This window comes from Schistocerca gregaria, chromosome X (assembly GCF_023897955.1).
Source record: "Schistocerca gregaria isolate iqSchGreg1 chromosome X, iqSchGreg1.2, whole genome shotgun sequence".
Classification (NCBI taxonomy): domain Eukaryota; kingdom Metazoa; phylum Arthropoda; class Insecta; order Orthoptera; family Acrididae; genus Schistocerca; species Schistocerca gregaria.
Window position 1 is genome coordinate 815,451,120 of NC_064931.1, and position 23,316 is coordinate 815,474,435.

At 39.4% G+C, this 23,316-nt stretch overlaps 1 protein-coding gene across 5 annotated transcripts in view; it reads right to left on the reverse strand.

The window, feature by feature from the left end:
* Positions 1-23,316, reverse strand: part of LOC126297597 (glycogen debranching enzyme) — a 181,122-nt gene that overhangs the window by 24,556 nt on the left and 133,250 nt on the right. For all 5 annotated transcript variants that reach the window (XM_049988575.1, XM_049988577.1, XM_049988573.1 and 2 more), the window contains exons 16-20: positions 21,256-21,509; positions 17,979-18,068; positions 17,719-17,896; positions 4,236-4,414; positions 1,801-1,903 (exon numbers count right to left, since the gene is read on the reverse strand). In XM_049988575.1, the coding sequence (XP_049844532.1) occupies positions 1,801-1,903; positions 4,236-4,414; positions 17,719-17,896; positions 17,979-18,068; positions 21,256-21,509 (804 nt within the window). The remainder of the gene's footprint in view (positions 1-1,800; positions 1,904-4,235; positions 4,415-17,718; positions 17,897-17,978; positions 18,069-21,255; positions 21,510-23,316) is intronic.

Here is a 23,316-nt window from a genome sequence, read left to right on the forward strand (position 1 = left end):
TACATGCACACACACACACATGTGCAGGTGTGTGTGTGTGTGTGTGTGTGTGTGTGTGTGTGTGTGTGTGTGTGTGTGTGTGTGTGTGTGTTTTAAGGATGTCCAGTGTGAAGGAGCCCCAGATTTCAAAATTACAATCAATAGAGACAGACAGTATGTTTACTGTGAAAGCTGTACGAATTTTATACAGAATTTTCAAACTAGTCCAAAAAGTTGCTAACAGATGGCATTTTACACTGTGCAGCTCACAGAGTATCAGTATGCACACATAATCTCATCCTATGTAAGCAGATTTTGCAATCACATCCCAATCTTTTCAAAATGTCCACCACTAGCAGTACAGAAGTGACGCACGCAAACAATGAAATTTACCATCACATCCTGTAGTGTCAGTGGAAATGAAGTCAGATGCCACACAGATTGCTAATTCCAGCCTGTCCAGCATGGTGGGATGGTTCCAGTGTCTTTCATTGTTCTCTACAAATATAATCACAAGGAGTCAGATTGGGCAAATATGGAGGCCAATCCATCCCTGCACCAGTAAATAAGCAATAAACCAACACAATGACTCTACTCCTGAAGTATTCGCCAAGAAAGTGAAACACCTGTTTGGTGCAGTGGGGTCTCGCCCGATTTGCATGAATCACTCAGTGCCTGCCTGATCCTCAAATGCTAACTGTGTGGTGACAAATTGCACCAAAATTGCAATGTAATGTTCATTAGTGATAGTTAATTGCATGAAAAAACTGCCAATAATGCCTCCACAGCATACCACAGCCCAAAAAGTAAATTTGAGAGAATAAGTGGTTTCACTTCACACAAATGAGGATTTTTGGAACCCCAAAATTGACAGTTTTATCTATTTACAATTCTATTTAGGTGCAAGTGTGCCTCATTTGTGAAACAGATGGAGCCTACATCACATTCTTCATTATCAACCACTGTTAGAATGTGGTTTGCAAAGTCTGGCCCCCACAACACAGCTTGTACAGGTATGTCCTCGTGGCTCTGGACCTCTGTATAACTTCCATATAAGATTCTTGCAGCTTTCACAATAAACATACCACTCATTGCACTCATTTATTGATCTTAGTTTTTGAGATATTTAATTTTGTAATCAGGGACTCCTTTGAAATCTTACAATGTCTGCATTTCATTTCAAATAATAGCCAGTTAGCATTTCTCATTTCTCAAAGCCTGTATATTTTAGGAAATGTAGAGAGATTTTTTACCACAATAACTGATTTGCCACCACAGGAATATCACTTGAGGCACATGTTGCATGTTATTTTACAGTGTTGCTATTGTGGAACACTACAGTCATGTACAAAATTTATATGAGTCCTAATCTGAGACCACAAAGTTTTCTTTTAGACAGTGTTGAGTAAAATCAGTTTTACATGAGGTGCTCACCTTTGGAAGACTGAACTACAGATTTCCAAAAGTAAACAGACATTTTATATATATTGTGGAAATTTTGAGTGGAGCGACTCTGTTGCCTTGGGATAAAACTTTTATAACAACAGCACAAGGACATGGAACTCCAAGTTAGTGCTCGATATTTCATGCAGCTATTATGCATGTAAATTTGCACTCTGAGCTACTGAATATGGATAATGTCACCAGAACTGTTTTTATCCTAGTAACAGTGAAAAGAAGGAGCAACTGGTCACAGAGTTCTCTTCATTATTAATAGACAATGGCCTGTCTTCTATAACAGAAAATAATTACTAATTTGCGTGAATGAATAGCTAAAGGATATCAATTGAAAAAAAGTTTACAATGATTGTTGCTAGTTACCTTGCATCTTGGTATCTGCCTGTTAGGATGAATAGACCTCTTAGTGCAATGAAAGTGTCTCTGCCCCAGTTGCGTACGTAACCAGTTGCAAAATGAGGTAAACCTGCAAATAAAAAACATGCTTTAGTATGCTCAATGGACACATGAACTGATGCATTTACTGCCACATGAGTATTGATTTCATATCATCATCACAACAAACTACAGTTAAATCTTGAATTGTTAGAACAAGGATCCTCACACATAAGAGTTTCAGGTGACTACAGTAAATATTGTAATTTTTGATAACAGACTATATTTGTAGCTTTGCCGATATATTTTAAACCTGAAATTTATTGTGACATTAACACATTGGCACTCTTCACTCATGTACAGAAAGTTGTTTATAAAGAAACATAGAAAAGCTCTTGAGAGTTTAGAACTGTACTGTACACATGTCAGTGTACATGGTTATCCATTCATCAAGTGGGGAAGTTAAGCTTTGTGACTCCTTTAGGATTATTTGAGAGGCATAAGATATTTGCCAACATAAGGTCCCAGCCACTTCTGTGTCTAGTGTCATCATCACATTACAATCATGATACTACACTGTATATAAAATTACCATAATCATTTTCATTTAGCTTAACTCTTCCATGGACCAACTTTTTCCAGCAAAACAAGAATATTAAAAATTTTGCATTAAATGTCATTCATTTACTTATTTTCAAAATTTTTATTTCCTCTTTTTTCAGATGAAAACCAACTCTACAACAAAAAATTGAATTAAATTTATGTAAATATGCTTCAATATCAAGTGGAACATTAGAGTAATAGCACATATCCTGCTCTCTTGTCTCTATTGAACCCAACTGACAACGTCTATATGTTTGATGTACAAGTGATTCCTAATTGGACAAGTCATGCATTATCTGGTACTGTTTTAGTTTTTGACACAAGCCTTAATGGTCACCCTTTCTGTTTTTGAGATGAAAAGCCGCCAATCAATTGTCTTGCAAGTCACAGCCAACAACTCAGGTGATCTTAATAATCTTGATTTTCTTTATTCAGCATTCATAAAATATGAAAGCATCAACAATTACCAAATCCACTGAGAAGTAAAAATTCTGATGCCACATCTAGTAGGAATGCATTCCAATAATATCAGTTGGACTCTAGATGACTGAAAAACTGTGACCTAGTCAGATGAGTTCTGATTTCAGTTGGTACTAGCTGATGGCAGGGTTCAAGTGTGGTGCAGATCCCATGAAGTCATAGATCCAAGTTGTCAACAAGGCCTGTGTAAGCTGGAGATGGCTCCATAATGGTGTAAGCCGTGTTTACATGGAAGGGACTGGGTCCTGTGGTCCAACTGAATCAATCATTGACTCGAAATGGTTATGTTTGGCTAATTGGAGATCCTTTGCAACCCTTCTTGGACTTCATGTTCCCAAACAACAATGAAATCTTTATGGATAGCATTACACCATGTCCCCAGCTAAAAAGAATTGCAATTTGAGCAAATGATTTGGCCACTCACATTGCCTGCCATGAATCCCATCAAACATTTATAGGACACATCAGCCACTGTATTGCCTGTGGCAAGAGGTGACGCCTGAAATTTGGTATTCTTGGCCACACTCTTGACACAGTGGATCTCAGAATAATGAATTCCAAATAATTTCCAAAATAGAATGTCTCATGTGTCTACCTCCAACTAACATTCGGCATTCAAAGTCTGTTAATTCCTTATGTGCCATCATAATCACATCAGAAACTTTTCCACATGAATAACCTGAGTACAAATGACAGCTCTGCCAATGCACTGCCCTTTTATAGCCCATGTACGTGATACTACTGCCATCTGTATATGTGCATATAGCTGTCTCATGATTGTTGTCACTTCCGTGTACAACCAATATCTCTTAGCCTAGTCTGTGCAGCTTTCTCTTTCACCCCATCCTTTTTGCATTTACTATGGAGGTAATATCACATGGAAGATGATCTTATTAGAGATGGAAGATCTGCTAAAGAGTTCAGAAAAGAATAAAAAAACATCACTGGCATAATACTACTTACAAAAATATATTGATATTTTCCACAGCAGTTAAAAAAAGCTCCAAAACATTAAATCATCAGAAAGGGTGGGCAGAGATCCAAAGCTCTATACTATTTATGTTTTTACAATTCAATTCAATTAAATTAAATTGAGACCTTTTGCAATCCAGAAAAATTAGTTCTAATGCCATTAAGTGAAACAGTCTGAAACTTTAGACAATTATAATCTGAGGGAACATATTCCTCTGTTCACAACAACCTTCATGACAGCTTCAGTCAAATAGATGAGAAGTCAATAATTAGATTTGATATTAATTAGTTGGGTTAAAAATTTAATTATATTTAAAGTAACTTTGGTTTGATCATAACAGATAAAAGTATAACAATTGCTAACATACCTGCTGAAAGAGTTACACAAGCCTGCACTTCTTTTCCTTCACTGTCTAGTCTTGTTAGTGGCAATGGAGGTGCTAAATTTGGTGATAACTGTGGCAATGGTGATGAGTGCACAACAGATGCACACTGTACAGACCCTAGTGCCAAGCCTCTCAAGAAAGTTGAGCCATCCTTAACAAATCTGAAAGTAAGACATCATGTGGAAACATAGCATTAATTCTAACAAAGTGAGAGTTACATCTACCAGTGTCCCTGAGTATCAGACAAAGCCTCTATTGCTTCACAAGGAGAAAGTGTCTCATAATCAGCAGTTGCTCAGTCACTCACAAGACTGTCATTACTGTGATCAAGTTGCTAACGAACACCTTGATCTTTTCCTCTTTTCTGAGATGTAAAACACACTTCTACCAAACATGAATGAAAATATAGCCAATGTCAGAAAGAACCATATTCTACATCAAAACCTTTCACAACTGTACCACCTCATAAATGACCTCCCAACAAGTACATTTATACAAAAAATAAATTTTCACTAATTTATGAATGCAAAACTAATATGCGTTAGCTGTAATCTCTCTTTGGGTGAATTATACCAGCAATATATCAGTCACAAAAAGTTTGATGAGACATGTTTTATCAAGTGAAGTTCACTGACAGGCATGTCTGACATTACATGAGACAGTAGTGCAAACAACCACATGTGAGCAAGATTGTGAAAATTGTAAATGTAAAATATGAGAATTATGGATTGCTAACAATTGTACAGGCTGAGCAACATACTGTGGCTGTGTTAAATATTTGTGTAAAGGACTTTGTATGAACATCAACGATATTTATGGTCTTCAAATGAAGGTAAACACAAGATGGGAGATCACTACACCTTCACCTTGTTGATGCCAAAGAGCACCTTATTATGAAGTTATAGTGTTTGAATGTGGATGAATTCTTCATTTATGTGACCTTTCATATCTCGTAACTACCTACAGTGAAGAGGTAGGCTATATACAATCATAAATGCCATTAACTGCCAGTGGACCACAAGTACATCACCATGAAATGACAGACACATTGCAATAATGAAGTTCAGGAAATCATTTTGAAAGAGGGCACAAATTCAGAGCCCAAAACAAGTATGCCACTACCTTCACCCCTGATCACTATTGTCTGCTGTGCCATAGACCTCATGCATGTACTCCTTTGTTTAGCATTACTGACAACAGGAAACAGATTTTGGGCATAATGTTTTATTGCTCTGTATATTTAAACCATTCTTTATTCTGTTACATGCCACCCATACAAAATTACATTCATCTCATGATTCCTTCATAATTTTGAAATTATCACAACCAGGATATACCATCAGATTACTCAATGCACACCATTGAACATGTTGAACAGATGATGGAAGAGTCAACCATATACTACGGTTAGATTTCATTGCTGAAAATGGAAATGTTACTTGACTATACATGGCAGACAAATTTTATGTGATCCAGACACAGAAGAAAGATAAAAGACTGTTTGTCTGTGAGGCACTCATGAGCACAGACATTGGCTTCCTTGCCAATCATTTATTGCATTTGGAAACCTAACACAGGTAACAGCAGTCCAGTAATCTTTATGCAATATTACATTTACAATAACTCCTCCATTTGTTGTGGCATTAAGAAATAGTAATGCAGAGCATCCCGACAGATGAAATATACATGCCGGTTCAGGAGAACTGCACAGTTTAGAAATCAGGATACAAGAAGTGGCAAACTAAAACTTTCAAGTGGATCATAAAGCATTCATGGGTTGCTCTCATGCATTATCCTCATAAGGCAAGGGTCTGCTCCACAGCTCAGCCTGGTATCACTCACATTTCATATTAGCACACACTCTGCCATGAATTGAAACCCTAATTCCAGTAATAATGGATCCTGGGAACGTTTTTATATGTACTTCCTTTCCAAAGATTGGTGCTTTACTTTCCAAAAGGATGAGCACTATCACAGATTGTACAACTGCAAGAACTAAAATTAGTTTAATGACTGTTTCTCTCCTGGAGTCATGACTTGGTCTACAAATGCATACAACTGCCATTAATCAGCAGCAGGATTCCAAGGATCACTGAACTTACTCCTAATATGGTACGGGACCCTCTGTGCTACATGACATTATTAAAAGGTCTTACAGTTCACAATTTCCAACAAATCAATACACACCCACACACAGTTAGGTTCCTCTCATATCTCTGCAATTCACACAGCTGGAGCCATCAACCTCAGATACAACTGACTGTACAGTCCTTGCAACTGTTTCAAGGATAGCATTGAATCTTCTATAATTGGCATTCATCTGTTAAACTGTTCTACAAAGTCTATCTCGAAGTAACTGCTAGAAATGAGCAGATATTTTTTTCTCCAACAGCTCTGTCATTATATGCACCACCATTTCGTCCCCAAGTTTAGGTTTGCAGAATTTGGTTTCCAGTGGAAAAACTGCCAAAAGCTGATAGACACTATTGTTTCAGGGATTTTCACATGAGTGTAACTATTCACATCTGGGCCACATATTGCTGTCATATCTTAATGCCACAGAGATAAGAGAATTAAATGGTATTTTTCAAGCCAAGCTGTTTGTGTTACTAGTTAGCTTCATATTACAACTACATGCTAGATGAGGAGAACTGCACAATTTTAGAAATTATAACAGATGGAGTAGTAAACTAAAACTGTAAACCGGTGACAAGAAGTGTAAAACATAACTTTAGTTAGTCTAGTATTATTTTATTTATTCGTCAGTTAATTATCTGGGTTTACTCGTGCATGGAGCCTTTTAGAAACACAGCACCAGCACCATGTACAACAAAATCACCTTCATCAAAACATGTGGCTATTGTTGTGGAAGCAGCAGGAGTCACAGGTGCTACAGCACCAGCAGCTCTTGTAATACCTCACTCCAACTCACACTTTACCAATTTCAGCATTCTACTGTTGCCGAGAAGAAAGGACACCTTCATCACATTGTCAGGATGGGACATGCCACATGTCCCATCTTGCCACATGCCACATGTCACCATCTTGACAACTTGTTAACTTTATGTGGCCTTCAGATTTTTCCTCTCCCTTCATGTTTGACAAGCTCAACATTATTTTTGTCTGCTACTGCCACAAGCTTGTTGTGTTCAAGTGGTTATATTTATTTTGAGCACCAAAGAATCAGATCAATCACATGTACTTGACTGTGAGGCCCAAGTCAACTTTGCCAATTTGCTTATGCCAGCTCTGTGCAATCTTACAGGGACAGCCTTGTAAGGGGCCACATGGTAAACATGTCTTATATGAGGGCCAATGCTCTAGAAATGACTGACTGCCTCTCAACACTGTCTTGGCCATTGCACAATATTTACACTCAAGGTTTTCAATGACACTAACAGAAAATATTGTCTTCACACCATCACCGCTTTGTTGACACTGCAGTTCACATACATTCGGCCAACACCACCAGTGGTGTCTGGTCTCGTCATACTGCTCAGGCTGTTTCTGCCACCACAATCAAGTGGCTCACTCTCACTGCCAAGCCTCTCTTGCTGATTGTGACTGACAGGCACAGCTCTCAGTCATGTGTCACAGTCTACACAGGCAGACCTCTTGGATGCACATGTGATAAAGCAGCAGGAGCTGTCATGTGACTGGTTTTTGTCATATCACTAGGTTCCAATCTAGTCCAGTGCCAGGACTTTGACAGTGTTTATTGGTGCTGACATAGGGATTCTTGGGTTTTCCAGTTCTTCTAAAATATTGTTGGTGGGTCACCTCATTTGTCAATCACCGATCCCAGTAATAGGTAATACACTGATAGGTAATACACTGATCATCCAGAACATTATGACCTACTATTAATATAAACCTGTCCAGGCCATAGCAGCATCACCTGGTGAATAATGAATGCTAGTCAGACCCATGCACGGTGCCTGTAGTATCGGTGAAAACACTGTCCATGTGTAGAATGGGGAAGGTGCACGTTCTACCCGAGTTTGATCGAGGGCAGATTGTGATGGCCTGGAGGTTTGGCATGAGAATTTTGGAAAGTGCACAACTTGTCAGGTGTTTGAGGAGTGTGTGGTGAGTGTCTTCAATACATGGTGAAACCACATCCAGACATCATGGGGTTGGGTGGCCATCCCTCATTACAGTTGTCGAACGTTCCAGGCTGAACAGACTGATAAAACAGGTGGTACACACTGGTCGAACGAACACAAGACTTTAATGCTGGGCAGCGTACAAGAGTATCTGAACACACATTGTACTGAACACTCCTAATGATGGGCCTCCACAGCTAATGATCCATGCTTGTGCCAATGTTAACACCATGACACTGGTAACTATGACTGAAATGGACACATGACTATCAGCACTAGATGTTAGTGCAGTGGCAGAGCATTGCATGGTCTGATGAATCCCGATACCTTCTTCATCATGCCAATGGGAGGGTATGAATCTGTTGTCTTCCAGGGGAACAGCTCCTTGACACTTGTACTGCAGGATGGAGACAAGCTGGTGGCAGCTCCATTATGCTCTGGGAAACATTCACATGGGCATCCATGGGCCAAGTGGAGCTTACACGAGGCACAAAGATGGCCAAGTAGTATTGTACACTGGTTACAGACCATGTACACCCTTCATGATTATTACATTCCACAATGGCAGTGGCACTTTTCAACAAGATAATGTGCCATGTCACAAGGGCAGGAGTGTGATGGAGTGGTTTGCGGAACACACTGGCAAGTTCCAATTGATGCTCTGGCCCTGCAACTCACCAGATCTGAACCTGATTGAACACATCTGGGATGTAATTGAATGTGGTGTCAGAGCTCATTGCTCCCATCCCCAGAGTGGGAATTACATGACTTGTGTATGTAGATATGGTGTCAACACCCTCCAGTTATCTACCAAGGCCATATTTTTTCCATACTGCGATGTGTCGCTGCTTTACCCATGCCAAAGATGGACACACTGGCTATTAGGTAGGTGGTCATAATGCTCTGGTTGATCATGGTATAAGTTGATCATGCACCATCTCAGATTTGTGGCAGTCAACTGCGACAATGTGTGGAACACATCTGACTCAAGCCCCTTGGAAAGCTTTTACTATTGCATCATAAACTTCATGCAGCTGGTATCAGAAGTAGTCCCTTTTTGAGATATAGATAATATCTGCATGACAATCCATTTCTTTTTAGACCAGGCTTTAAGTTATGCTACAGATTTTGCCACTCACAACACTCTCAATATTGGTGCCATATTTTGGTTTCAAAGGAACAGTACTGTTCCTGTATGCCGTCTGTGACACAGTGAGAGTATAACGCAATAGCCTTGTGACTAGAAATTTTGCAACATATCCTATACACAATGACTCTTTCACTCTGCAGCAGAATGTGCACTGTTTTGAAACTTCCTGCCATACTGCCATAGAGCAGTATTCAAGCCGGAATGCAGGAGAGAGGTACTGGCAGAAGTGAAGCTGTGAATGCATGTTACAGTCACTCCCAGACAGACCAGTCAATAAGGGAGTTCAAGTCTCAGTGTAACAGACAGTTTTAATTTGGGAGGACGTTTTGTATCCTATTCAGCGAAGGGATCTTCTGCTCATAAGGAGATTTCTAAGTGCCTGTCGAAACATAAACTGTCATCGACCATACAAATTGGCACATTCTACAAAGTTGTTTTCTTATTTCACTAGTAGTGATTGTGTCTCTGAAATTAACTTCATGGAAGTATATTTCCAGTTTCTCCTTTATGAGAATTCATGAACCTTTATAGTAATGAATACCGCCATGTTCATTACAATCAGTGGCTGCTTTTCAGTACTTCCCATTTTTTAGCGTTTCTTGGAATAGTTATTATGTGATATTCCCTGCTGATTGAGATCACCTTTGTAGCCTTCAATGTCTGTTAACCCTACTACAGCATATCACGATCTTTTGCAACTTGCAGTCAGTGTTTAGCTAACTTATTAGCAGAGCATTCCAAATGCAGTCACATTTGTCGCATTATTCAATGAGCAGCACAAAAATGATGCACAATTTGTCCTGACACTTAAGTACAAGGAAACATTTGATTTATTCATATGCTGCTACTTTAAGCTTTGCACTTAGCAGTTTCACTTTGAAGCAGCACTTTACACTTGCTTCTTCTTATGGCCTTAGTGCATAGCTGTTTCATAAGAACAGATGATTTGGGAAAGCCACTACCTGATTCTTGGAAAATCTTGTCCTCCAAGTAGGAAGCTCTTTCCAACAATTTTAGCATTCATTCATATATTTATCGAATCTGTTTTTGGGGCCACCTTTGAGCTTTTCATGTGCTAAAACAAGCTATTCCTGGAGATGGGCATGTGTGTGCACCCCATAATGATTGCAGTGTTTTAATCTATTGCTAAGCAGCTCCAAGTAAAACATCTCTTTAGCCATATTTTAGTAAAAAGTAATACATGAAACCATTCCAAGTAACACAAATATGACTTTATTTGTAACCCTCTGAACAATAATGGAAGTAAGCCTCTCATGACTTCATATGTAATAATACAAAAGAATCATACAGAAGGAGCAACATAAACAATACACAGAACAATTGATGTGAGCAGTACAAACTAAAAGAACAGGGTGAGAGTGAGTCAGCACTGCTCCCCACGTATATAGGTGCGAGTCACCGGTAAACTGTGCAGCAGAAACATTGCTGTGTGCATGCTTCCTACAGGTGGGCCTCTACTGGTCAGCCCACACTCATACAGTTGGTGGTTGATTTAAGTACACATGCGTGGCAACACTACAGTTGGTGCACTCACACTCACTTGCAGTAGTAGCAGGATACAGCATACCTCTCCCTTGTGCAAAGAGGGGGCTGAGGTAAAAGAGGAGATGCCCATGACCCAATGAGAGACACATTCATCAGATCTGAAATGGTGTCAGGCAGTGCTGACAGCAGGGATGGGACAATGTGCTGGGCCAAAGCGCGTCGAGATGCAAACATGCTCGAGGGCAGTGGGCCCACGTGGTGCCCCACGACAGCAGTAGGGAGGAGAGTGCGAGTGCCATCTCTGCATCATCATCAGCGAGGGGGCCGACGGAGGTGGACCACCAAAACAGCAGACTGCAGCAACGGATCTGAGGCCAGAGGAGGACCAGTGTCCAGCACCAGGAAGCAGGAACCCCAGGACAAAACACATGGAGGGGGCAGCCAATGGGATGGGGACACCTCCACAGAAGGTGACGACAGCCTTGAGGTGGAGGGTGGCGGGGCAGGCTGTGGCGACGGGGGCCATTCCCGTGAACTAGTAGCTACTGGTGGTGAGTGAGGATGCAACTGATCAAAGCAGTGCACTGGTGACCAAACCCTCATGCCCACAGCAGTGATACTGGTGTGAAGTGGCTGGATCAACCCAATCGTGCAATCGTGGCAGGTGTGGTACAGCCCATGTAGGTAGAGGAGCAGGCGTGGCAGCCAGCCATCAAGCAATTCAGCCAGGCTCTGCTCCCCCATAGTTGTGAAGCAATAGGCATTCAGAAAATGGAGAAGGGTGTCATCTGGTGAAGAATCCACAACAAACTTTATCATTTGGGACTTGAATGGGCACTAGTCATTCTGCCTTGCCATTTGATTGAGGGTGGAGCAGTAACATGACTAATAGCGTGACAGGAACAAAACAACTGAAAGGCTTGGGAAATGTGTAATGTGGTCCATTATCAGAAAATAAGGTACAAGGCAACCTCTTAATAGAAAAAACTCAAGAATGTATGAATTGTGACCTCAGCTGACGTCGACACACACCGGAGAATGTAAGGAAACTGGGAAAAAGTATCCACAACCAAGAGCAAATACAAATTCGAGAAGGAACTTGCAAAGTCAAGATCAATGCATTCCCCTGGCTTGTATGTAGCAACCCAGGGGGACAGAGACTCAATGGGAGCTGCATTTTATCAGGCACACTGCTCACAAACTGTACCAACACAGACAATTTTGCCATTGATTCCTGGTCAAAAATCATATTTCCTGGCTAACAGTTTAGTACATGAAACTCCCCAATGGCCCTGGTGGAGAAGACATAGTACCTCACACCGTAACACAATGGGAATAACTATGCTGGGAGAGAGGTCTTCCATGGACAACAGCAAAACACCGTAAAAAACAGAGGCGATATCGTAAGGAAACATAGTTCCACACAGGGTCTGAAGCCTGACCTTGCACTTTATCTGGCCAACCTTGTTGAACAAACTGAACCACTTGACAGAGAACTGGGTCAGCATCAACGACAGCTGATATGCATGAGCTTGTAATTGGGAAACCCCAGACTGCGGCCTGCATTACAGTATCAAGATGGAAGTAAAGCAATTCTTCACAATCAAAGTCAATATCAGGACCCACAGGAAAGTGGGACAAGGTATCTGCATTGGCACGTTTAGACATAGGTTGAAAATGGATTTCGTAATTGCATTGAGACAAGAACAGCGCTCAGCATTGTAGGCAGTGCGCTGCCTTGTCAGGCAAGGAAGTGTGAGGGTTAAAAAAGGAAACCAAGTGTTTATGGTCAGTAATAAAGTGAAACTTGGAGCCATACAAAAAAAAAACATAAAATTTCTTGAGGGGACAGACTATGGCAGGAACCTCTTTTTCCACTTGAGAGTAACCCTACTGGGTTGGAGTGGGAGATTTAGAGGTGAAAGCAACAGGTTGTTCAGAACCACTGGCATATTGGTACACTAGGACCACACTAAGGCAATAATGTGAAGTGTCAGTTGCCAACTTTGTGCTGGTCTGGACAGAAGACAGTTAAAAGGGGGCCAAAAGTAGTTTGGTTTTCAACATTTGAAAAGCACATTCACAATCCATACACCATCAAAAAGTTACATTCTCACGTAACAAGGCATGCAATGGGTGGGCCAAGGTGGCCAACTCCACCAGGAATTTATGGTAGTTAGCTACCTTCCTTAGACAGGCCTGAAACTCCTTCATGGACAAGGGACAAGGCCTAGACATAACAGCAGAGATGTGGTCTGCCAGAGGGCAAACTGCATTTCATGGGACTTCAAACCCCGAATAAACAATAAAAGGTTGGAAAAAACTGAGATTTTGTGAGGTTACACCATAAGCCTGAGGACTGTAAAACAGAAAACAAAATGCACAAATTTTGCACGTGATTGGCCATGGAGCAGCCCGTGAAAACAATAGCATCGAGATAATAAATGCAACTCGGGACAGGCATAGTCAATTGCTCTAAAAATCACTTGAATATAGCAGGGCTCCTAGCAACACCAAACGGAAGGAGCATATATTGATAGAGACCACAAGGAGTATTCAGAACTGGAACTTGTCGATACTCTTTGTCCACATGAACCTACAGGTATGCTTCAGTCAAAGCAATTTTAGGAAAGTACTGGCCACCTGATATTTTCACCTACAGTTCCTCTTGGTGTGGGAGAAGATATATATCCACAGTCGACTGCACACTGACACTAGTACTGAAGTCTCCACAGTGGCGAAATTTTCCTGACGGCTTCTGAACTACAACCAGCATAGGCAATAATCATTCACTAGCCATAAGAGGTTGCACCACACTCGAGACTGAAGTCTGTCCAATTCTGCTTTCATATGACATTTAATGGTGACAGGAATAGCATGTGAATGACAAAAATGAGACCTTGACAAAAATGAGACCAAGCCAAAAAGGCCAAGCCATGGATTTCAAAGAAATATGAGAAGATAAATTTGTAGCATACCCTCTACCTTCTGAAAACTCCTCACTGGCAAGGTCATCAGCGCCCTTACACGTATAAAAACAAACGAATGTGGAGATGAACTAAAAGTGTTGTACATGTATGCACTCAAAATGACCACACAGTCACTCTGTGTCACATGCACTCTCACATGCACTAAAACCAATTAGGAGGAAAGAGAGGTAATCAGGAAATTAAAACACAGAAAAACTCAGGTCCTTGTGTAGTAACCAAGTAGTACATGAAGTGTACCCTAGTAACACAAATATGGCTTTATTCATAAACGCCTGAATAATAATGGAGATAAGAGTCTCCAAACTCCACACGTAACAAGACAAAAGAATCATAAGAAAGTGCAACATAAGTGATGCAGAGAACAACTTATGTAAGTGGTAAAAACTGAAAGAAGATAGGAGAGTGAGTCACCACTGCTTCGTGTGTATATAGGTGTGAGTTGGCAGTAGATGGCACAGCTGAGACTGCTGTGGGCACGCTTCCTACACATGGCCTCTAGTGGCCAGGCTGTGCTGATACAGATGGTGGTCAATTTACGTACATACGCACAGAGACTTTACACTTGATGCATTAACACTCTCATACACTAGTAGCAGGATACAGCACATATCGTTAACCATATGAATTATGGTGTCCTAGAATGACTACCAGAGGGCTCAGAGATAGGTTTGATGATTTTACTGAGATTTTCTGCCAGGATGAGCATCTGCCTCCCATGGCCCTGACTACCAGACACCACATCCTGTGGTGTGTGTGTGTGCACTTATAATTGTAATGAGTGGATTTGGGGCTTTCATAGCAACTGGCCATCAGAAGCCTGTTTTTCCCTGGCCATCTCTTATATCAAAAGGCACAAACCGAAAATATCTTTGTCATTCTTGGGGCATTTAAGCCAGAGGTCTTAGCAGTAATCTTTAAGGGTGGTGGTGATGGTGGTGGTGGTGGTGGTGGTGGGTAGTGTTTAACGTCCCGTCGACAATGAGGTCATTAGAGACGGAGTGCAAGCTCGGGTTAGGGAAGGATTGGGAAGGAAATCGTCCGTGCCCTTTCAAAGGAACCATCCCGGCATTTGCCTGAAACGATTTAGGGAAATCACGGAAAACCTAAATCAGGATGGTTGGAGACGAGATTGAACCGTCGTCCTCCTGAATGCGAGTCCAGTGCCTTAAGGGTGAACAGGCTGTATGGTATAGAAGAAAGACGTGAGTAATGGCATTCTTAGAGTAGATTTCACATGAATTTTCTAACAATGCTTCTGGCTGATAGTCATTTATGAAATGTCCAATTTTCCTCAATATTTTCCACGTGTCTTTGTCTCAGCAGACATGACCAGTCACACTTTATCACTGTGGAGAGTAAATTCTACCACTTCATAATATACAGGGTGTCCCATTTATCTTGACCACCCTAAATAACTGTTTGTTCAGATTCAAATTACAAAATGTTTCAATCAAATGTTCTTTAGGCATCAGGGAGACATCAATCAACATGATTGCCTTCATTGTAGCTTTATTTTTTATGAAGATACGATAGTGGTATGACTTTTTTAAATGGCACCCTGTATTTTTTATTCAGTAATTTATTTCCTCTCCTAAAGACCTGCTCAAAAATGTATAACAGAGTACCATTCACTGAAACACAATTTTATTAATTATATAACACAACATTGACATTGACGCTTCCAACATTTAGTGCAGGTACTCGGGGTAATGCTGACATTGACAGAGGACAAATATAAACATAAGCAGAATGCACACCTGTCATTCCATCAACCATCATTAGTTGAAGAGTTGTGTGAACAGAATGTACACCAATGAAAAGAAGGTAGAAATGCTTCTCATCTATGGGGAACGTAAGTTAGCAGAACAGTAATTTCAATACTGTTTTCTCATGTATAGGTACATTTAGTACAGTAGTTTAGTCCTATTAAAGACTGTTGTGTACAATAGGCACCCAGTAAAAGCTGTCCTTCCTACAAACTTCATCGACATAACATCTCTCTTATTGTTGTATTAAGGTAGGTGAAATGCTAATCAGACAACGGAACTGTACAGAGAGTGATATCCCGACAAGAACCCACCTTCCCAATAGATGTTTTCTCATCTTGTTGCAATGCTTCAGGAAACAGAAAGTTTCCACCCATGACAACGCACTCGCACAGACGAAGCTGCTGAAGTTACTGTTCTTGCTTCTGTTGCTATGAATCCACATGTGAGCACACGACAACTTGAACACGAGATTGGAATTCCTAAAACCAGTGTACATTGTATTCTTACTCATCACTGGTTCCATCCTTAGTGTGTGCTCCTACATCAAGAATTGCATAGGAATGATTTCCAAAAATGTGTACGGTTCTGTCAGTGGGCACAGCAGCAAATCCTCACCAACCTGAACTTCTTCTCCAACATTCTGTTTACCAATGAATGTTCCTTCTCAAACAAACAACAGGTAAATACAAGGAACATGCATTATTGGTCCAGCAACAACCCAAGATGGCTTAGACAGGTGGAACATCAGCATCAATGGAGGGTTAACATCTGGTGAGGGATGCTTGGTACTACAATTATTGGCCCTTACTTTGTCATTGGTAGTCTAAATGGCACAGCTTATGCCAACTTTCTCAGACAAATTCTTCCTCCTCTTCTGGATGAAGTGCCGCTATGAACCAGAATGCTTATGTGGTATCAACATGATGGATGTCCAGCACATAATTCCTTGAGTGCACATTGTGTTCTGAACTGAAGGTATCCTGCCAGATGGATGGTCGAGGAGGAACAGTTACTTGGCTTGCTAGGACTCCTCATTTAAATCCTCTGGACTTTTTTCTTTGGGGATGCATTAAAGATGTTGTCTATCATGATATTCCAACAACTCCAGATGATATGCAGGAATGTATCGTGATTGCTTGTAATTTTCTTCAGCAGGCAGCACTGGAAGCAGTAAATAATTCTTTCATTCAATGAGTGCACCAGTGTATCGGTGTCCAGGGACACCACTCTGAGCACCTTCTACTCCTGGGCAATGGTACAGGAGAGTCAAAGTCAATTCTGTGTTATGATTTTACTTGGTTTTCATTTGTTTTCTGACAACTCCAGCAAGTGGACGAGTTTGTGATCCTGAGCTCAAAGTCAATGTTGTGTTATGTAATTAATAACATTGTGTTCCAGTGAATGGTACACTGTGATACAGTTTTGAATAGATCTTTAGGAGAGGAAATGAATTACCGAATAAAAAATACAGGGTACCATTCAAAAAAGTCATACCGCTGTTCACATATTTGTACAAAACAAAGCTACAACAAAGGCAATCATGCTGATTGATGCCCCCTGATGGCTAAAGAACATTTGCTTGAAACATTTTGTAATTTGCATCTGGACAAACAGTTATGTAGGGTGGTCAAGATAAATGGGACACCCTGTATAACACCTGTTTGACTGTATGAGTTTTGTGGCTTGGTAGGTAAATGGGTAGGTGATTAACTACAAATCAAGAGGCTTTTAGTTTGAGTGTAGCTTGCTCTCAGAAGTTTATACTAGCACTCAATGCAAATAATATTTCTGGCAAAGTTTGTATGAAGCACATATAAATTTTGATATTGCTCTTCTAACCAGTATGTACTGCTTCTATTAAACAACAGCTTTTACTACAGTGAATGTTGAAGTCATACTTAGCAGCTTTTTAAAATACAACTCTACATACATTCATAAACTTACAATGACATCAGACTCCATGCTTGGTTTAGTAAGCGCAAGTATGTCAGTGAAATGATGACAGCAAAATAACTTGGCACCAAATAACGTGGAATTTCTTTTAGAGGTGCCATGCTCTTCTCCAGCCACAGACCAAGTTCAATAGTGCCTGAGTACTGTTTGAGCCGATGAGAAATATAATCTGAAATTGGAATGTATTACTTTGAGTGACAGCACATTTCTTTGCACTCTTAGCATTTGAGAATACTGAATAAAGGACTTACCTATCATCCAGTTTCCTTCCCGTAGATTGTTACAAAATGGATGACCGAGATCATTGATTGGCGTTATATCACAAAGCAGTGACATAAATCCTGTTAAAATGAGGAAAAAAAGATGTCACAAAACTCAAAAAACAACATCATAAATAACAGAGCTGAGAAAGATATCAACTTAAAAGAGTAAACAGATTTCGTTTCAACTTGGATTTTTTTGTGTTCAGTTATTAAGAGCTGATTTTTAAACACTGAGAAAACAAAATAAATGTATTAATCAGACTCTTAACAAATAATAAGGCAGATTACTTTTTTATGGCATTTGTGTCAAGAATATATTACTCACTCAACAGTGTATGGGAAAACAAAAGTTCTAACTCAAGTATAGTTAATGCAGTACATCATTAAAAAGCATCTTCTTCCTTTTATAAAACAGCTTTTCAATGCAGTTCCTCTGTAGTCCCTGTGTAAAATTTGTAGGTTACCAAAATGATGTTGTTGTTGTTATTATTATTGATCTAATGAACAAAATTATACTATAAAACCAATGGTAAATGGCCTCTAAGACCATGATATACGTTCCTCATGTTAAATGATAATACTCATCAATATACAATATCTATTATATCTGAGTCCAGGAAGGTTTACAGTAACCAAAAGACTATTTCTTTTAGAAACCTCCTCAGACACAAGAACTAGAGTGATGCAAGCTGTGCTCGTGACATGAATGAAAAACACAACACATTTATTAATAATGTTCCTAACTTACCTGAAAACTATATCAACTAAAACTAACCCAGATTAGACCAAACTCTACAACAAAAGCCATGGGTTACTAAAGAAATAAATGTATCTTGTAGAACAAAAGGGAGACATCTGTCCGTCAGAGAAAGCTCTGATGTTGTTGCTATCATTGATTACAAGGCATAATGCAAGTTACTGAAGAAACTTATATAGACACTGAAGCAAATGTTTTATGAGACAAAAATAGTCACGTCAGGTAACGAAATAAAGACAGTATGTGACACAGTGAAGAAGGGGACTAGTAGAACATGAGGTGATTAGTAGCAGATAGCTTTAAGAGTAAATTATACATTGATAACAGGTGTATGCAGTGTTGCAAAACTTTTAACAATAATTTCATAAGTGTAACTGAAAAGATGCGGTTGTCAGGCTCAGTGGAAGCTGTCATGGAATATCACAGGCTACCCATCATCAATAACTTAATAATATGAATATGGCCTTCACTACACCAGAAGTAGTAATACCCATCACAAAATGCTTGAAATAAAAACAGAAGGTTTAGTGGTTATGATAAGACACTTAAAAACTTTATTAGTCTTCTTGTGAGTTTAGTAACACTTTAAGTTATTTGTGTAACTAGGTGCCTGTCCCTGGAACATTTCTTCACTGGCTGACATATGCTGTAATTAAACTTCGGCATAAGAAACGAGATAAAGAAATACCGTAAAACTACTGTCCAGTTTAACTTTTTGCCAGCATTCTTGAAAATTTTAGGAAACGTAATATATAAGCAGGAAACGTAATATACAAGCAGATACTTAATCATCTGACTAGGAATAACATATTAACAAAGTCACAGTTTGGATTCTAAGGGATTCTGATACTGAGAAGGCTATTTTCACATACACCAAGAATGTATTTAATCCATTAGACAATACATTAGAAGGTACTGGTATGTATTACCAGTCAAAGGCATTACACACAATACCCTCTTAAATAAAGGCAACATTATATCACATCTAAAATGCTACAAAATGGTTCAAATTGTATCTCTCAGACAAGGATTATAGAGTGTCAATAGGAAAGATTTCTGTATTAATCTATCAGGAATCATCCAAATAGGATGCGGTGTAACACCAAGTTTTATTTCAGGACCCTCAATTTTTCTCATGTGTATTACTGAACATTCATCAGTAGCAATAGCAGATGCCAATTTTTTTTTATTTGGAAATTATAGAAATATTGCAACAAATGGCAAATCAAATATAGTGGTAGAATGAATGGCTAATGTAATTTTCAAGGACATTAGTAAATCATTCCTAGCTAATTCTGGGCACCTAAACTTTGAAAACAAACATTACATGCCATTCAAAACTTGTAACAGGTTTCCTCCCAGCATATGTATGAAATACGGTGACAAGCAGATGGAAGAGGTTGACAGTCAATTTTTTTGGAATTAAAAATTGATAATAAATTCATCTGGGAGCAGCATACAACAATCACATTACTGCTGAAAAACTCAAATAAATCTTTACTCGCAATATGGATGTTGTCAAATACAGTGGTGTAAACATAAAAAAAGCTAGCATATTTTGCATACTTTTGTTTTGGAATGTCAAAAGAGATCATTTTTTGTGGTAAATTAGTAAGACAACATAATTGATTGCGTCTAAAAGCATGGTGTGTGAACTCAGGAACATGTAACTGAGGCATGTTCAAGAAACTGAGAATGCTAACAACTTCTAGGAAGTATATTCATTCATTAAAAGAATTTATCATAAGTAAAATATCTCACTTCCAAACCAATACTTCAGTTTAAAGGGATTTAGTGGTAGCCAACTCCTTATATTCCACAGATGAAGTTTTTACTAGAATCAACTCATTTTGTAAGTCTTATGTAAAAAAAGTGTTGTAAACTACTATCTGTTTCATCATGCTTGGCTACAGTAGCCTAATCAATGCCTTGTGCTCCTCAGTATTTATACATTTAAATGTTTGTAACAAGTTTGATATTCCCTCTTAAATGAAAATATGTTTCAGATATTTGACTTATTCCACATATATGAGGACCATCATCTTAATACCCTGTAGATATTGAGCAACACACATCTCTGAGTCTCAGTTGACTGAAAATGACAAGTCATGAATAAGCTTAAAGAGTTCAACAGAGTCAATGAGTATTTGTTGTTTGCTATTTACTATATCCAATCCACAGTATAAATACCACTTGCTCACTTGTCACTGGTTTACAACAGATAACATGTATCAATGTATCACTGTTTGTTCATTTCATGAGTGAATGGGTGTCACAAACAAAAAGCTACTCTCTCCAACTGGGCACTCTGGCTGCACAGAAGTGGCTCTCTAAAGGAAATTTGGCTAGTTGTCATCTTTTTTGATGAACATATCTGCTCAAAGCCTCTTCTAGTCATCTATCCTCATTTGGTGATTTACATTGAAAACTGAAATCTTTGTTATTTGGAAGAAAAATACATTAAAATCTATATTTACACTACGATGTAACAACTTAAATGTGCATTACCTTGCAAACCACAGTAAACCAAAGAACCAAAACCTGGGATGTTATACACTCCAATTCCTTTCCCGTGATCCAGTTCCTCACTATCACAGCGGTACAGTGCTTCATTTAAATCAGAAAGACTTAGTGATGATACAATATTGCTCAGTTCAGTTGCTAGATCATGAGAGCTTGCATCTTGCTGAGGTAGCCCGCTCAGCCATACAAAATTTCGCAATTTTTTAATGGCTTCTGTTGCCTTGTTATGAAGTGAAACCCTGTAACATATTAATTTATTTTGATATGAAATTAGTTAGTAACTTGTTTCCAGAAAATAGTAAAGAAATGACTCTGATACAGATCATGCTACATTTCACAGATGGTAAACAAGAAACTAAAATTCATGTACATTTGTGGGTTGATCATTTATTGTAAGATATGTGATGAATGCCAAGCAGCAACATTACATATTAATACTTAGACGTTACATTACAATTCACAGTGACTGTATTTCCATCACGGACACCTAATTAAGTGTCACTGAATAACTATCTGATAGTAGCAGTACCTATATATCCAGAAGTTCTTGTGCTTTTCAATGTCTAATGCAATGGAAGCCAAGTTGGCTATTACAGTTTCTGTATTTATACTGTGCCTAATAAGGCATATAGGATTACTTCTCTACTTGGGAACTTGTTCTTTCTGCATGCACCATGGACCAGTCACTTCAGGTGACAATGATGACAAGCAATTTTTTCTATGTTTCTTCTCAGTCATTAGCAACAAGTTTGACATTTTCCAAATTTTCAGTGCAATTCATTACACATTTTCACAACACCTCAGCTAGATAGTGCTCATCAGACATTCTCTCCTATACTTGGTGTACTAATGTGCAATTATCATTTTAATATGACCATGTCACCACATATGTGACCTATCAACTGCTATTATTACTGCACCACGTGCAATGAACATAAGAATTCCTCTTCAAACTCTGTGGTATTGCCACACTACTGGAAATGTCTAACAGCTTTAACTGATGCACCACCATGCTCGCAGGACTCCAGCCAACAGTGCCATATTTTATCACTTGTGACACACAATCTGAACACTTCGACCAGTGCTTCTGTGCACAGGAACTTTCAGGTGATATCCATGACCAGAACTTCTTACCACAGTGCTTCCACACATAGGGTCATTGTTTTACTTCAGCCTCCAGTTGTTGAGTGTTTTTTTCTCACAGTGCCTAACACATGCACAGCTTTTCCAAATCTCTTCCCAGTGCCTCAAACACACATACTTTGCCTGAATCCTTTCCAGTGTCTAATCCACACACATTTCTTCCAAATTTCTTTCTAGTAATTAATTCATGCACACATTTTTGAATTTATCTTCCTGTACCTAATAAATGCATATTTTTACTGATTTGCCTTCTGGTGTCAAATTTACACACAAGTTCTACTTCCTACTCCTAACACACATTTTCAGGGCCACAGCACTCCTGCAGCACAAGTCAATTTTGTGTTCATCCACATGCAATACAATCACCTATGAAGCTCCTGGCCTTATGGTTGTCTTTCCTCATTCTACACAGACTTTGATTATACATTTCAGTACTGTGTCTTCTGGCTCTACAACAGCCATTCCAATGGGCTGTTTGTTTCACATGTACATTCTTTTGGTTTCTGAACAGGTTAAGCCCTTTCCGCAGCAGCTCCCAACAACTGGGGTCCTGGACACTGCCCTTGATTGCTGCCGTTGATTCCCTTGGATCCCTTGTTGTCATGGTGGTTGGTTTTATTTTTCTTGTGGGAAGGAATATAGAGCTAGTCATCTCGACTCAAAGTAGCTGTAATGCTCACCCATCTTTTTTCCACCAGGAGCGAAGGAGGAGAGGGAAGGGATGTTGTATCCTACACTCAATCAATGAACAATACAGATCGTTGCTGCAAGTTGCCAAATCATGGGCTTGCTGGTGCTGCATTTTCCAGATATCAACAGTAGTAATACAGGCCTGACAACGCAATGTCATCAAGGACCAAACACAACAGTCCAGGACAACAACAACAACAACACCAACAACAA